The sequence below is a fragment of the Pseudorca crassidens genome, chromosome 13, assembly GCF_039906515.1.
Source record: "Pseudorca crassidens isolate mPseCra1 chromosome 13, mPseCra1.hap1, whole genome shotgun sequence".
NCBI lineage: Eukaryota > Metazoa > Chordata > Mammalia > Artiodactyla > Delphinidae > Pseudorca > Pseudorca crassidens.
Window position 1 is genome coordinate 40,875,363 of NC_090308.1, and position 18,042 is coordinate 40,893,404.

Genomic DNA, 18,042 nt, shown 5'->3' on the forward strand with positions numbered 1-18,042 from the left:
TCATAACGTTGTAACAAGAATTGAATACTATACTGAATTTAAAGCATTTAGCAGAGTACCCAGCAGATAGTACAGATTTTTTGGTAGCTATTATTAGTAGCAGTACTGGTGAGATAGGAAGAAAATATACAAATTGATTAAAGAAAGATGTGCATTATTGTTTTCAGGGACATATGAAGACTTTCTTATTAATAAAATTGTATTGATCTCACTGCAGATTTTTAGTGATAAACAGCCTTTACATAGTATTTATAACTTTCTGTGATGCTTTTTAAGATATTTTAAAATATGGAGCCAGATTAGAATATTTCCAGATTATGTCCATATTTTAATTACTGTTGCTAATGGATTGGGAATAGTGGCATGAATAAATTCTAGACAGGTGAGGAGTCCTCAACGCTTTTAATAAAAAGTATGCAAAAATAATTATCTACAGTATATTCTTGGAGTCATTGAAAAAAATTTGTACAACTATTACACAATAGGTATACAAATTTTTGTATAACTTTGATAGGTTCTTAGAGAACAATTTCTCCCCTTGAAAATTATTCACTTTCTGCTAGAGTTAATATCTAGCACAATAGGTCAGAAATTGGTCTATAAGTCAGGAGAAATTGATTGGTTTTCATTATATGTAGATAAATTAATTTTGTTAAAATTAAAAAAGGTATACAACTGATTTATGGCAGAGAGTTTGGGGCTTTAAAAACATTCCTGGTACAAGGAGTCTAGGTTGGGAATATGTATAATTAGTCTTCAATTACATATGTGCACACAGATATGTATGCAATTAAAGATTAATTATACTAAGCTGAAGTTTTCCAAAATCTATGTATACCCGTAGAGTTTCTTTTTTTCATTTCCTATAGATATTTAAAAATATTTCTCCATATAGACTTGGTCAAGATACATCAAAGTGTTTAAAGTCATAACTTTTGGATATTTGTCTATATACTAAGTACAGAGAACCTTATGCAAAAATGTGAATTTTAAGTATGCAGTCTCTGCAGATTTAATGCATCATGAGGATGAAATAGATAAATGTAAGAATGGTTCATCCTTTTATGATAAGCTAAGTTTCTGTTGCTGAGAACTGACTTTTGAAAATATGTATATGAAATAGGATTAAATGGATTAAAAAAATCTCCACTTGTAAACATAAAGGGATGATGTGTATTTGTGTGTTATGTGTGTGTTCCAGCTTATTCATACCCTTTGTCACCCTTTTAATTATCATCCTTTTAACAAAGCAGTGAGTTTTAATGTTTTAACCTTTAGGTCTTCAATATATGATCTATTTTGAAACAAAAACATCTCAAATTCAAAATATAATCCCGTTTTCATTTCTTTTCTCAGATGATGAAACATGCTTGGAATAATTATAAACGTTATGCCTGGGGAAAAAATGAACTGAAGCCTGTATCAAAAGGAGGCCATTCAAGCAGTTTGTTTGGTGAGTAGAGTGTGCTTTGGCTCCTTACTGACAGTAACTTCTCTCCAATCGACTGAACTTGTGGGTGATGGAAAAAGTTTGTGTGATCCTCCAGACTGTGTTGCTAGGAAACTTGCATACCTGATGGAGTTGTCTGCAGGGAATGTGCATAGTGTGTCCTTCAGACAGAGCACTGGCTGCACTTTAGAACCACCTGCATCCCTTGAAAAAATACTGATGCCTGGGGCACACTTCCAGAGATCCTTATTTAATGGATATGGGCACAGTATCATGATTTTCAGCTCCCATGTGGTACCAAGCAGAGGAGCATTTGTTGTTGGCTGCATTAACTGCTTCCTGTCAGGTAAAAGCTGTGTCTTTATCAATAAGCTGGCCAAGGCAGCCAGCCGTGGTGACCTTCACTGTATCTCAGTGACTCTCAACATTGGCTCTAAATTTCTCCTGTTTTGTGCAGTGGAAGAGAAAGTGAGGATGGAGTCGTCAGTTATTTAAACTTCCATTTATTCACTTTGGCATCATTTTATTGCTTTTGGTCCTCACAGCATCCCTCTGTGATGAGTACTCTAGGTATTAAAAACATTCCCATCGTGGAGGTGCAGAAGCTAGGTAACAGAAGTGTTAGGTAGATTCCTTGGGTCACAGAGCTACCCAGTGCCCTTCTCACTGAACTCAATTCCTCTTCAGTTCCCACAATTTTGTCTATAAGTAACAGGATGAAGAGGAGGGAACCTTGGTCTGATGCTTCTGAATTCACCATAGAAAAGGTGACTTTCTATACTTTAACTAAAGGTGTTAAATAGTATCAAATCATATAACAACAGTATCAGCTGACACTATGTGCCACGTGCCATTTGTGCATCTTCTCATTTAACCTCATTATTATATGTATTTTATAGATGAGAAATACGAAGCTGAGAGAACAGCTTGCCCAGTGTTAGCCACCTACTAACTGGCTGAGCTGGGACTTGAACCCACATGTGGCTAAGGTCAGAGTCTGCTCCTAATCACCCCATTATGCTTTTCCATTTATTTAGGACCTTCCATGTGTTTGGCTCTCTTTCCAGCACTGGTGTTAAGAAACACAATACAAGTCTCTGCAAAGTTCATGACCTAGTGCAGAAGACGTATGTGTAGATAGTGAATTATCAAAGCACCAGGTGGTTCAATAGATATTCATAGGAAGTTCTGAAGAACCATAGGCTCTCTGGTAGGGAGAAAGGCATTGCAGGAATGGTTAGGGAGAGCTGGAAGAGTGGGGAAAAGGCTGGCTGGTCGATCACAGTGACACACTTTAGAGATGAAAAGAGCCACACCTGGAGTCATGGCAGTACAAGTGATTTCAGATGTTACTAGAGTAGTGTTTTTGAGGACACGGTGACTAGTTAACATGGGTGATGGGAGGTAGGAATTGAAGAGAGAAACTCAGAAACTTCATGCAGACTCAAAGGTCCTAATTTTTTATTGTTTACTATAACTTTTAAAAAATTTTAATTCTATTTTTGCTTTTATCTCTATAAGTTGTTCACGGTATTAAGAAGTCAGTTTTGTGTAAATTTGCCATAGTCTTTTTTTTTTTTTTTTTTTTTGCGGTACGCGGGCCTCTCACCGCTGTGGCCTCTCCCGTTGCGGAGCACAGGCTCCGGACGCGCAGGCTCAGCGGCCATGGCTCACGGACCCAGCTGCTCCGCGGCACACGGGATCCTCCCGGACCGGGGCACGAACCCGTGTCCCCTGCATCGGCAGGCGGACTCTCAACCACTGCGCCACCAGGGAAGCCCGCCATAGTCTTTATCGAAGAGATTACTTGGCTCTCTGTTAATACAGTGATAGTTTTTTAATTTATTATTAAGCCTTAAAAACATACTGAGTCTCTTAGTATGGAATGTGGAGGTGAATAAGACATGACTTCTCTATTCTAAGGAAGTTTACAGACTAAAAGGAGATGCATAAAAGTAGTTATAATGGAAAACAGAAAGTGGTGAGTGCAAGAGCAATGTAAAGTCTTCCTGCCGAGGGAGTTCAGAGGAAATACATGAGAGTCACGACTGGCTAGGAGGATGGGAGGAGAGGTTAGGATCAGTCAGGGCTGCAAAAAGAGGGGGTAGAATTCCATTTTTGAGTAATGGTTTCTTAGAGCTATCACTAAACAATTTTAGATCTATTTATAGTTTAAGAGTTTTGCACAGGTGCACTTTGATGTAATTACATTAAAATTAATAAGTGTGTTGCTCCTTGGTTTCAGGTCTTTTTTTTTTTCTTGCTAGAGAATGCAATCCCAAATGAAATTTCTAAGAGATTCATTTTCTGCAACTCAGAAGAGACTTTAAAGATTAGTGTACCAATCTATAGCCTGTGATAGTTTTTAGTTTGGTTTTGATGCAACTTTTCAATTTTCTTTCACTGAAAGATGTTTAGACTGTGTTCAGTATTCTGGTTTACCAGTAAATTCAGTATTATCCACTTCCTTTCCAAGGTGTGGTCAATGTGCATGTATGGATCTGTCAAAGGTGTTTTACTGAGTAAATATTTTTCTGATATTTTCAGGTAATATCCAAGGAGCAACAATCGTAGATGCCCTAGATACACTTTTTATTATGAAAATGAAAGACGAATTTGAAGAGGCAAAAGCATGGGTTGACGAAAATCTAAATTTTAATATGGTAAGTTAAAAAAAGCTTCCAATTCAGTTCTTAAATCTCAGTTAACATAAATAAATTCTCTTGGGGGGCAGATTATTGTACTGTACCCTAGCAGAAACGAATAATGCAGTTTTAAGTAGTATCATACTATATTCTTAACTTGCCCTCCCTTACTACACAAATCCATGCCTTTGTTTTTTTGGCAAACTAAGAGTAAGGAAAAAGAAATTAATATTTATTAAGACCTACATGTGCCAAGTATTCTTGTTCAAGTCTCACAACAACCCTGTGAGATGGGTATTATTTTCACACCTTTACAGATTAGAAATCGGAGCCTCAGAGGCTTATCTAGACCACACAGCTAGTTGTGTGTCGGGGCTGTGAGCCTAACACAGGTCTGTGTGACTCCAGCGCTCATGCTTTTGCACTGCACCATGGCGCATTATTGTGACTTTGTTAGATGAACGTTTGTTAAATGGAGCCCAGGGTGTCCATGGTGAGCTGCAGTTCAATGAAAGACCACAAAAGAAATTGAAATAGAGAAGTTTATTACTTAACAGGTCCTGAGAAGGTACATGACTCACCCGCAGGGGCCACACAGGGAGATCAAGGCAGACTACAGACAGACAGAAAGACAGGACCTGGGGCACATGCCGTTATTAGGGTGGGCGAAGTGCTTTGGGGTTCCAAAGCTAAGGCCAGATTGGTCAATTCAAACCAATTGGTAAGCTCCACAGTGGTCTTTTCTAAGGGGTGAACAAGGAGAAGGCCCTGGGAGGTGGGGGAGACATGATCACAGAGGGAGTCATATCAGGAACTGACATTTGCTTGGGACTCTGGGGCTGTTAATCGAGGGCACACTCTTGCATGAGGGGCTAGTGTCCGTTTAAAGCCCCTGCAAGACACTTGGCAAAACAGAATGGCTGCCGAGTCAGGAATACCATGAAGTAGCTCATCTCAACACTCCACGTGCACCCAGGAGCAGCTGCATCCACTTTCCCATAAATAAGCCTTTAACCTTTGTTGACTGTAGACCCTTATCAGTTTAAACTTTTTTTTTTCTTTTGGCCACATCATGTGCATGAGAGATCTTAGTTCCCTGACCAGGGATTGAACCCATGCCCCCTGCAGTGGAAGCTCAGAGTCCTAACCACTGGATTGCCAGGGAATTCCCAGTATAACCTTTTGTCAATTTATATATGAAATATTTTTTTTAAATTTCATATATGTACTTTCATTTTTAACAAACCTCAATACCCACTGTACACCAAGGAAAAGGTTCATAATTAAGGACAGTGGACTCTTCTAATACTACTTCTTGATAATTAAGGAAGGCTACATCTTGTTAGAGCTAATCTAATTCCACAGTCATTGCTTTACCTTGTAATGAGGTTGACAGAGAGCTTGTTTTAAGAACAGGAAAAGTTGACCCTGGTGTTTTTGAGTCATTCACTTACGTTTGCATTATTGGTGTTTTTTTAAGTTCAGTTATACATACACGCACATATACACGTGTGTGTGTGTGTGTGTGTGTGTGTGTATTCTTTTTCAGATTCTTTTCCATTATAGGTTATTACAAAATACTAAATATAGTTCCCTGTGCTATGCAGTAGGTCCTTGTTGTTTATCTATTTTATATATAGTAGTATGTATCTGTTAATCCCAAATTCCCAGTTTATCCCTCCCCCTTTCCCCTTTGGTAACCATAAGTTCGTTTTCTATGTCTGTGAGTCTATTTCTGTTTCATAAATAAGTTCATTTGTGTCATTTTTTTAGATTCCACATATAAATGGTATTGTGATATTTGTCTTTCTCTGCCTCACTTATTTCACTATTGGTATTATTTTTAATCTGAGATTACTTTGCAAAAATTCTTGTAAGCCTCTTGTCTATCTGGTAAGCATTTGATAATATCTGTAAATCTCCGTAACCAATCACAAGTAACATGCTGTATGTTGAGAATGGACAAAGAAAGGGTGTTTCCCTGCTGACCCCTCTGCTTTGTGGAGCTCCTGTTCTCCCACAGACCAAGTGAGAATACCAGCATGGTTCAGAGTGTAAAGGTAGCATAAAGCTGAGTCTTCTTCCTACCTCTTTGGATTAAAAATGTATATAAATTAAAAGTTTTAATATTTTGTTCCTACTCCTCTAATTAATTGCCATATGTACCCCATTTTGGAGATCACTGACTTAAAGTACAAGCAGATGAGTCTATGTTTAATCTGCCTTATAATTGAATTTAGAATATAAAGGAGACAGTATTCCAATACAAAGGGACCTTGGAGATTGATGTGTTCAGTCTTTTTATTTTAAATATGAGAAAACAGGCCCAAGGAGTGAGGGATTTTGTAAGGTTCTACAGCTCTTTGGTTGAATATGACGTCTGGTAGCTCGGATATTACCAATAGAACTGAGTGTGAAAAATTAAGGCAATGAACAAAAGATTAGATTTCCTTCTGAGGGTTTATTTCTTAATAATACTTTTTTCCTGCCTTGTTATTTTTGAGTAAATTCAGCTACCTACCAGTAAATAATAATGAGCTTGTCTTCAGCTTATATGTGGAGGAGAGAATGGAAAATGTGTTTCCTCCGCCGTCCCTCACCTCCAGAAAGGTAGGGGAATGAGAACTAGATTCTTCCAGAGTCTAATGATGGAAGACGGGAAAGTAGACTTTAGTGACATGAGACCCGAATAGTGTCCAGGTCCCTTGTCTGGCATATATAGCATTACTGCCCCAAACCTCCCCCAAATACTGCAGCAGTTCTTTGCTTTCATGCCCAGTGGTAGCCTGAGAAACTCTGGAATCATTTATTTAAAAGGACTAAGCAAAAAGGCCTCTCAAGGTAATAGACAAGGTAGCAGAAGGCAGTTGGCTGGCCTCAGACCATGAGCAGGTGACATGAATGTATTCCATGGACCGTGGGGACCTATTAGGAAGCAGAGGGAAACTAATAGAGGATATCAGAGTATTTATTTATTTATTTTTATAAATTTATTTTTTTATTTTTGGCTGCATTGGGTCTTTGTTGCTGCACGCGGGCTTTCTCTAGTTGGGGCGAGCGGGGCTACTCTTCGTTGCAGTGCGCGGGCTTCTCATTGCGGTGGCTTCTCTTGTTGCAGAGCACGGGCTCTAGGCGCACGGGCTTCAGTAGTTGTGGCACTTGGGCTCAGTAGTGGTGGCTCGCGGGCTCTAGAGCACAGGCTCAGTAGTTGTGGCTCATGGGCTTAGTTGCTCTGCGGCATGTGGGATCTTCCCGGACCAGGGCTCAAACCTGTGTCCCCTGCATTGGCAGATGGATTCTTAACCACTGCACCATCAGAGAAGCCCAGAGTATTTAGAAGAGAAGAAGAGCAAATTCTTTGGCTTCCTTACTTGTAAGATAAAGGGATTAGGCTATAGGTTGAGTGATGGCTAAGATACTGAGCTTTGTTTCTTTAAAATTGTATTTTTGTATTTTTATAAGATTTTATTCAGTGAGTTAAAAGATTTTTATGTAAAAATATCGTTTAAAGACTGTTATTGATAGTCTTGGGTTATACCCTTCAAAATATACTTTAAAAATATACTTTTAAAAGCCATAGTCACAGGTCTCGAATTTCTGTTTATTTTACTATTCCTAATTTGAAAGGTCTTGAAACATATTTGTTGCAGTTCTTTCTTTGGGTATTGCCGTATTTTCCTTTGAAAATATAAAAGTTTATCAATAATATCTAAATGATAATACTTCCCATATCAAAATTAATAACAAACATAAATTCAAGACAGCTATCTTGATTTACTCTCCTAATCATTTTTTTTTTTTTTTTTGAACGCATTGGGTCTTCGTTGCTGCTCGCGGGCTTTCTCTAGTTGCGGCAAGCGGGCTTAGTAGTTGTGGCTCTTAGTTGCAGTGCGCATGCTTCTCATTGCAGTGGCTTCTCTTGTTTTGGAGCACAGGCTCTAGGTGCGTGGGCTTCAGCAGTTGTGGCACACGGGCTCAGTAGTTGTAACTCTCAGGCTCTAGAGCACAGGCTCAGTAGCTGTGGCACATGGGCTTAGTTGCTCCATGGCATGTGGGATCTTCCTGGACCAGGGATCGAACCCGTGTCCCCTTGACAGGCAGGCAGATTCTTAACCACTGTGCAACCGGGAAAGTCCCATCTCCTAATCATCTTAAAGTGCTTCAACTTACAATTTTCTAGTTGGTTTTATTGTGTCCCATTAGAGAATTTGTCTTATATTCACTCGTTCTACCCACAGATTCAAGGGATTATGTCAACAATTACACCGTTTTTTTTCCTGAAAAATAACAGAGGTATTGGCGGCAACAGTGACTTTATTTTTTACTTTAAAGGTCCAGATTGGTCTCTTATCCAACCAGAATGCCATCCTATTCTTCAGGAAAATAAGCTGTAGGGTTCTCTATCTGAAGGTTGTAAATGGACCTCAAAAAGCAACTTTGGATCTTCTTGAATGCCTGAATGAGTTCTTGACTTAGGTCCAGAGCTCCATGCCATGGAGCATGAAAGAAGTGACATTTGCCTTAGTATTGCTCTTGTAAAAGCTCTGTTTTAGAGCAGCATTACATCCTAATGGTGCAGATAACTGAGTTAATTATCCTGTCGGATGGAGTTATTTAATATTTTCTATCCGAATGCTAATCAGTGTCTGCCAAGGGTGATGATTTGGGTTTTGGCTATAAGGATACTGATCTGTTCCCTCTGACCATAATTAGTGATATATAGATTGCACTGCTACTTGAGGGTGCTTCTGGACCTTCGTGGTAAAACCAATCTACTGACAGAGAGAAGATGTTGATCTTGCCTATCTTTGTGGCCCAAAGAATTTGCACTTTGTTCATCTAAAGAGATTTATCATGTTACTTAAATATGAAGTTAAAAGCTGCTCAGACATATGTTATACTAAGCTATAAAGTTTAATGTTGCTATTTAATCTGTTAAAAGGAGTTGTAATCCTCAGAATGTTAATACAACACATACTTTAAAGTACCATTTATAAATGAATGTGTATGCTAAGCCTAAAAATAGGCAAGGCTTATAGGCAATAACCTCTCTTTAAGCAATGGGTTTGTAAAATCTCATGTTTCCACTGGTTCTCAGTAAGGTAAAGGATAGTTACCATATGTTAGTAGCGGAGCAATTGTTACTAAACTGTTATTGCATTGGTTTGTAGTGGGACAGTTGTTATTAATGCTTGCTTGTTCCTCGCTTATAGTTCATTGAGTAGAAAGCTGACAGGATGTTTGGAGGAATAGCTAGCAAAGAAGTATTCTCTGATCTTAGGGCTCAGAGAAATACTCTTTAAAAAAACCAACTCTAATAATTGGGGCCAAACACTGAGAAGAGGATTAAGATATTTCTGAAAATGAAAGTTCTTTTCCAAGAAGTCTTTTTCAATTTAATGCAATCAATCAGACCTGCCCTGCTGTATGGAATCATAAGTTAAGAATTAAGGAGAGGGCTTCCCTGGTGGCGCAGTGGTTGAGAGTCTGCCTGCCAATGCAGGGGACGCGGGTTCGTGCCCCGGTCCGGGATGACCCCACATGCCGCCGAGCGGCTGGGCCCCTAAGCCATGGCCGCTGGGCCTGTGCGTCCGGAGCCTATGCTCCGCAACGGGAGAAGCCACAACAGTGAGAGGCCCGCGTACAGCAAAAAAAAAAAAAAAAAAAAAGAATTAAGGAGAATTCCTTAAACTTGATGCAGGTTTGATTCTGAATAATTATCATAAGGCCTGAAGGAGCAAAGAAACAATATATCTATTCTTCAAGGAAAGTCTGCGCCTCTGTAGTTCTGCAGTCAAAAACTGTGGCTGAATCTGTTCTCCAACCTAAATTTGTTATTAAAATGGTCAAGCCCATTATTTCACTTACTAAAATCTACTAAAATCTATCATTTTATAGATAATTTTGGTAAATAAGTTGCTTAAAAAAAAACAACCTAATTTCTCTGAGTTATTTAAAATACTATCTTGTAAGAGGTTGATCTTTTAGGCACTCAGGTTGAAACAGGGATTTTGAAGTGTTCACTTTCCCTCTTGTCTGGATATGGTTAGATTCTTCATGCCTGTGAGCTCCTGATCTGTTTATTTGAAGGACACCTTTCCCAGTAGAGAGATGGAGGATAATGTGAAGGGTGGGGGGAGGGAGCCATTCAAAATGGTTTATTGAATTAAACTTTTTTCCATTTTAGCGAGTTTTATCACTTTATCTCATAATTTTACATATACGTATAGTAAGCCAGAGGACAGCAATACTAAAGAAAGGGATAAACTTAAGGTGGAAATTATCAGTCTAAGACACCTAAAGCAATATGAGAGATAAGTAGTGAAGCCTAGTTTTTCCATGATTTCACCTCTTGATTTTAGATGTAAACTTAATTATACCATATATTTTATTAAATTTATGTATGATTCTGGTTAAGTGTGTTCTTTGATTCAAAGGCTGTTGGTAGAGGAAACTCAAAGTGAAAGAGCAGTTTCTCCAGTCCACATGGTTTTGTGGGTAGGCCTTAAGCCAAAAATATTCACCTTCCACTTGCTCATCAATTGTGAAATTAACTAGCAGGTGCGTGCAGTTTAAACAAAGACTGGATCTGCTTCTCAAACTGGTGCTCACATACAGCTATGTACTAGAAGCCATGAACTACGTGGGGCATATTCCTGGCATGTGACCTTACTTAAAGATTTAAGGGATTTAATCTCATTTAAAACAAACACAGATTGAAGGAGACTACAAAATCTACATTGTTAAGATAAATCCAAAAGATTTTAGTGTTGCAGGCTGTTTGGGGCTTCCCTCCTTTACGTACTGTTCTCTGCCTGCCCTAACCCCTCTCCTGTCATTAGGGTAAGTCACTGGAAAAGTTTTAGAACATCTTAAAAAATGCTGCATGAATATTAATAGGATGCATATCTTCATTTAGATTTAATAAGTTTATTTTAATGGAAATCAGAGTCAGAAGTTTATAAAATTGGCCTCAAACCCTCAGATTATAGAAGTTCACTTTTGAAAACCCAGATATCGTATAAATTGTATCAAGCCCAAAAGGAAGCTTGGTCAGGATACTGTATTTCAAAAGACGATTTGAAACATGACTCCCATGAGAGTCAGAGAAGGTATATCAGTTTGCCTTCTAGTATTTAGAAGATTATGATTCTGGAGTTTCTGATTTTCCAAGAACCCCTGAGGAAGCTAGGCCTTACTGGTTTACTTAAGCTGAGCTTTTGTGCAGCGGTAATGGCACTTATTTCATTGAGTACTTTACCTGTGGCAGGCATTGTGCATGGTGCTTTACATTCATGGACTTGTAGCGCCTTGTACGAAATGCACTGTCCCTTTTTACAAATGAGAAAACCAAGGCTCAGAGAGAATATGTGACTTGCCTGGGATCTTGCACTCAGTGGGCTTCTGAACCAACCTTCAGTCCCAGGTCTTTCTGACTCTAAGGTAATGTTTTGATAGTCTGCTGCCCGCAGTCGAGCCAGCCAATTTATGTTTTTATCTTCTTAGTGTTTTTCATCAAAGGATCTGTAAAGAGTGACCTGAAGTGTATAAATTTCAGTCTGCTGACCTAAAACATAATATAACCCAAAATGTTAAGAGCTCTCAAATTAAGGTTTCTAAATAATTTAGATTTAACTTTGGGAAAAAAAAAGTAGAAAATATTATATGCTGGGAATTCAAATGTAATTTTGGTTTTCAAAAGAAGGTAGATATGATGACTGTTGAATACAACTAATGGTGATGTGACTTCCTGAGCGAGATCTTGAAAGACAAGAACACAAGTAACTGGGAACCTGTATGGATTCACTAACAAGCCAGATTTGCTTCTTGGATAGGCTCACCAAACCGTTAGATCCGAGAAATTCAAAAGACAGAGCACTGACCTTGAGCGTGGCACTTTGCAAAACCGTCTCTCAGTATCTTACAGACAGTGGAAGATAGATAGAATTTAGGTTCTAGAATACATTGCTGGATCAATAACTGGTTGTACCCAGTAGGTGACTGATGTCTTGCTGAAGATGTATTTATGATGGTGTTTGACATGGCTCAATCTTCTACCATGCAGTAATTTTCATCAGATGTTTATATAAAAGTCCTGATTATCCAAAATTTTCATAGGAGGAAAAGAGAATGAATGTGTATCAAATGAAGCCAAAGCTAGTATAAGAATATAAAATCATCTTAACAGACTTAGTAGGCAGAAACGTGGAGGACTATTCTTAGGTTTAAAAACTGAAAAACACAAGTACAAATTGAGAATGATGGGATTTGAGGGGTTTATTTATTAGATTTTATTATTAGACATTGTTACCTTTAGACATAAGAAGTATAGCTGTGTGAGCCAAAACAAATTAACGATTCGCTTTCTCTTTCCTTATCAGTAATTTTGTGGAATATTAAAGCTTTTACCAATATTTATGTAATACTCATTCAGAGTAATACACATCACAGATAAATTTTTCCCATGTAAAGTACTTTAATCCAATTGTATTAGGTGCATATTACAAATTATGAAATACAATTGAACAAACTCACCAGAGTCTTATATTATGATGCTTTTGCCTAAGTCTGGCCTAGTATGTGTCTCTCCCAAGTAATATTCATGACTTCCTTTTGCAAGAAATTTTTTGAAAAATTTTTTTAACTTAAGCAATTACTTAGCTTTAATTTGTTAGATCCTTATACCTTTTTAGAGAAAGCATGTGGAAATTAAAGAAAATATACCTCTTTTTTTTCTTCTGGAATTGTTTTCGCCCACTAAAATGTAGACTCCATGAATTTGAGGACCTTATGAGTCTTCATTGCCATGTCCCTAGAACCTAGGACAGTGCCTGACACATAGTAGTTGCTTAATAACTGTTAGTTAAAGGAAATAATATCTCAGATGATTGTGACTAAGCTGATCTGCTGGATATGTGACTCCATATATTAGTTTGCTGTTAGCCCCTGTGATTTCAGCGAATTGTTTGACACCAGGCAAAAGTGAACAGTTACTGGGTAGGCCTAACAAACATGAAAAGAAGCTAACAAAAGCTTGAAGCTAAAACCATACACAAGCCCCTGTGTCCCTATCCTCTGAAGCAAAAGGCTTTTTCTTTAGTCTTCTAGGCCTCCCCTGAGTCTCAAAAGGCTGGCTGAAGAGTTAATGATCAGGAAATATGAAGATGTAGAAACAAAGAATAGCTGTTGGGCCAGGAAGCTGGTAACAGGTTAGACTATAAATCCGCCACATCGCAGAATCACCGAGTTCCCAGTCCCCTGAAAGATATACATAAAGGCCTGGCACACATTCCTATGTTCTTTTTACAGGAAGCAGGCCCACACCAGATGAAAACTGCTGACCACAAGCACATAGACCCTAGACCATTTGAAACCAGAAGGTTGATGACGCTTGAAATTTCACCTTGATGCCAACCAATCCGAGAATGGTGCACGAGCTGATCACACACCCTGCAGCCCCTCCCTCACACTGCCTTTAAAACCCCTCCCCTGAAAGCCATTGAGAGTTCCGGTCTTTTGAGCACGTGCTGCTCATTCTTGTTGCTTAGTGCCCTACAGTAAACGTTGTACTCTCCTTTACCACACACAACATGGTGTCAGTAGATTGGCTTTAGTGTGTGTGGGCAAGTGGACCCAAGTTTGGTTCAGTAACAAAGTGTACCTACCATCTATTGTAGGTTAGCTGTGCTAAATTATCTAGTAATAGAATGTAGGACAGATCCATGTAGTAATCAAATATTGTAAAATAATAAAAGTATTGGCAATAATTACTAACTATGTGCCACAATTATATGACCATTAATAAAGATACTTGACGTGTTATCATGTGAGGTGATATAGGAGTCAGGATCACAGCTCTAAACCAGGAATCAGAGTAGTCAAGTTTAAATCCTGAATCAACCACTTATTTTTTTTTTTTTTTTGCGGTATGCGGGCCTCTCACTGTTGTGGCCTCTCCTGTTGCGGAGCACAGGCTCCGGACACACAGGCTCAGCGGCCATGGCTCACGGGCCCAGCCACTCCGTGGCATGTGGGATCTTCCCGGACCGGGGCACGAACCTGCGTCCCCTGCATCAGCAGGCGGACTCTCAACCACTGCGCCACCAGGGAAGCCCTCAACCACTTATTAGTTGTCTGACCTTAAGAAAGTCGTAGTAACCACTATAAATCTCAGTTTCTCCATTTGTAAAATGGATGTAAGAATAGTAATTATTTCACACAGTTGATATAGGACTAAATGACATAGTCCATGTAGAGATTAGCACAGGATATAGAGTTTTGTAAATAATAATAAAAGCAAGCTATCATTGATGTATATAAGAGCTGTTTTAACAAGGTACAACATATATTATTATAATCTCCTTTATGCAAAGATAAAATTTCTTCTCAGAGAAATGTGATCATCCCAGACCACAGACAGAACATTTGGGAACCAGCACTAGAACCCAAGTCACTCCAGCTTCAAATCCTATTTACATTCTAGCTGTGCTACTTTAAAATGGTGTGGGAAGAATTCTTGAATAATGTTGAACTACCAGCAAAAGTGTGAAGACTCTGAATGGTCTTTCGGGAAGAAAAACAGGCAAATGAATGAAATAAAAGAACACAGAATAGAAAAATAGAATGTCCTGGGCCTGTCGCATCTGCACAAAGAATATTGAGTATTGTATCTAGTGTTGAATAGAGGGAGGAAATAACTTCATTTTATAAATATTTTTATAATTGTTATTTTAAGACTCAAAATTTTTTGATCTATTTACATGTGTTTTGACACTGTTAGAAGGGAGGGCTTTTCCCTCTTGTGTATAAATTTCTCTGGGCAAGCATATAGGATTGAACAAAATTTAAATATTTCGTGCACTTTATCACGGTGATATTTTTCTCAATTGTGTACTACCATTTATATATGAACCTCCTTTATTTTGTTTCCACAGAATGCTGAAGTTTCTGTTTTTGAAGTAAATATACGCTTTGTCGGTGGACTAATCTCAGCTTACTACCTGTCTGGAGAAGAGGTAAGATGAAAAGTGGCATATAAATGGGAATTATGAAGTGTCTTAAAATGATATTCTCCAAGCAAAGTATGCTTTTTATGGTATCCATTAAATTTTCACGTTTTGATGGGCCTCTAGCATATACTGAATTTCTTATAATAAGTATTAATTAAATGAGCACACTGGGAAAGTCTGACAGAGCATGTTGTCAGGAAATGTTAGGCAGTGCCTTTAAAAAAGGCTGGCTCCATTATGTTATGTATGGTGTGATGAAAGCTACAAATTATATATGCCTATGGACAAAGTAAAGAGTTTAGTATAGTGGCAGGTTTGTGGATTTCTTTCTTTAAAAAATATTTTAATGTTAGTATAATATTAACTTAATAAAAACTTTTTGGAAATAAAGCTTGGCAAGTGAGATATAAAAATTAGAGTATTTAAGAAATTGAGGGGGTGAGTGAGATACTCAGCTTCCCAGTTAGAAGTCCTGTAGGCCAGTAACCCCACATAGAGTGCTTTGTAGCTCCTCCTAGGTTGGAGCTTAATTATCGCTGCTCAGAACAAAGAAGGAATTTTTAATTTAGCTGCCTTTTATCAATAGATTAAGAAAGGATTTTTGTATCATGCTCATGAAGAGCACAGGTGCTATTATCCTGAAAGGTTTTGGACAGCTTTATGAATAACAACCTAAGAGTCATTTGAATGGACCTCACCTTTAATTTCAACAGTGTTAAAAGCTGACATCAGGAAAAACAGTCACATATTTCAATTGCATATCAATCAGATTTGTGTTAGCCTGAGCAATCTGGCTGAGGGGAAGAGGGGATCTTACCTAGTGTACTAGTTCGTGTATTTCTATGCTCCTTCAAACAAATTTAAGCACAGCAGTATATGCTTAATGAGAAAGACTACTTTACTTTGTTTCTCGTCTCTCAGATGCTTTCCTAGTCATAACAAAACAGCCAGTACAATCTTAACATTCTCCTTCTTTTTAGATTTTATTCTACCATAGAGATTTTCAAAGTGTATAGATGGCTTCTATATTCCCCTGTATCTGTCCTGTTTGTGATAAACCCTGTTCTTCATTATCCCTCTTCTTCCCTTTTTCCAGTTGCACATAACTTCATTTGTTCATTTTGGTGTAGGATGTTCTAAACGCTAAGCCTGGGAATCCATATTTTTAAAAACTCATAATTAAAATTAATTACTGTTTTTTTACTAAAGAAGTTTCTGCTTTTAGAATATATGTCTTTGAGTATCCAGTGCCTGTGTATTCTCATTGTTTTTGGCGTGACATACTTAGGATGACCTTGGTTTTAACTTCCTTCATCATTTCTGTGGGGTGAGACAATTTGGAGGAAAAAGGACTTCATTGTATCTGGGCTCAGATAGGGTAATGGAACATGCAAAGAGAAACAATTATGTATTTCTTCTAAATATGCATCATGTAGATTAGGATACTTTTTTACTCATGACAGTATCTTAAGTTTATATACCTGTGTTTGTTTCTATATGTGTGTATGCTTACTGGAGACATATATGTTTATATACTGATATAAATATTATACAGATACAGCTTGCCTACAGATGAAATCATCTGCCTAAGACATTGTAAGGATTTTTTTTTTTTTTTTTTTTTTGCGGTACGCGGGCCTCTCACTGTTGTGGTCTCTCCCATTGCGGAGCACAGGCTCCAGACGCACAGGCCCAGTGGCCATGGCTCACGGGCCCAGCCGCTCTGCGGCATGTGGGATCCTCCTGGACCAGGACACAAACCCACGTCCCCTGCATCAGCAGGCGGACTCTCAACCGCTGCGCCACCAGGAAAGCCCTGTAAGGATATTTTTAAATTCTCTACTTAGCTAACTTTAGTAAGAAAAGGACCACAAAAAACACCTCCATTGAAAATAATTATTCTTTTAGTATATATGCTTTGTCCTTATCCCTGTGCAAAACATTCATTGTGTTAATTATATCTATATTTTCTGTATTTTAATTTTATGATAAAAGTTACCTTAGGTATTTCCTTTCTTATATATCAATACTTTTCTTTGTTTCTATAGAATACATTTTTAATTTTAGTTCTTAAAGATTCAGCATAGTTTTTGCTAACTATTCCCTAAACGTTAGACAGTTGGGTTGCTTCCAGTATTCCTATAGTTTGAATAATGTAGCTATAATCAGCCAATAAATATATTTATCCTCTAAAGTGGGATTGCCAAGTGAGAAGCGATTAGTATAAGACTGTTTTACCATCATCTCCTGTTTCTTCCCCCCAATTATTACCTCATCACTGATGGTTGCCTTTCATTTGACCAATGCATTCAAGAGAATTAGCTGTCAGGAATGTGATCAAGGAAAATTATTTTACCCTAAGTCTGAGCTTGATCTATTTGTCTCCATATCAAAATGAAAAATTGGGCATTCGTTTAATAGAAAGAACATCAACATGGCCACATTATGTATTAGTTGGTTTTAGATTGTTGATAAAGTTCTATGCTACACACTCTTTTATAGATCAAGGTATTATTAAGATAGTCTAGGAAGATTCATCTTCTTAAATTATCTCATAGAGGGACTACTAAATCACCATAATTTAACATTCTCATTTCATCGCTGAGGCCAGGAGTATTCTGAGAACATCTTATAAATCACCATCAGAAGTATATAGGCCCACACTGATGTAAGTTCAAGATTCTTACGTTTATGTTACAAAAACAGAAGAGGAAATACCACTGACTTGCATTACCTGCTTCAGGAAAATTACAATTAGAAACACTGAACAATAATCAAGAATGTCAGTGGACCTCTAAACCTACGAAAAGAACAATAGGAACATGAAATACCTGTTGACATATACTTTGATTACAGGGACATATTCAAAAACTTGAAATGCCCTAGCTCAGTTAAAATATTTTGTAGTATTATTTTTTTTAAAAAAGCCGAGCCACAA

General features: G+C 37.9%; 1 protein-coding gene across 2 annotated transcripts in view; it reads left to right on the forward strand.

Annotated features, from left to right (window-relative positions):
* Positions 1 to 18,042, forward strand: part of MAN1A1 (mannosidase alpha class 1A member 1) — a 173,356-nt gene that overhangs the window by 46,225 nt on the left and 109,089 nt on the right. For both annotated transcript variants that reach the window (XM_067702249.1, XM_067702248.1), the window contains 3 exons: positions 1,357 to 1,453; positions 3,998 to 4,113; positions 15,030 to 15,110. In XM_067702249.1, coding sequence (XP_067558350.1) covers positions 1,357 to 1,453; positions 3,998 to 4,113; positions 15,030 to 15,110 — 294 coding nt within the window. The remainder of the gene's footprint in view (positions 1 to 1,356; positions 1,454 to 3,997; positions 4,114 to 15,029; positions 15,111 to 18,042) is intronic.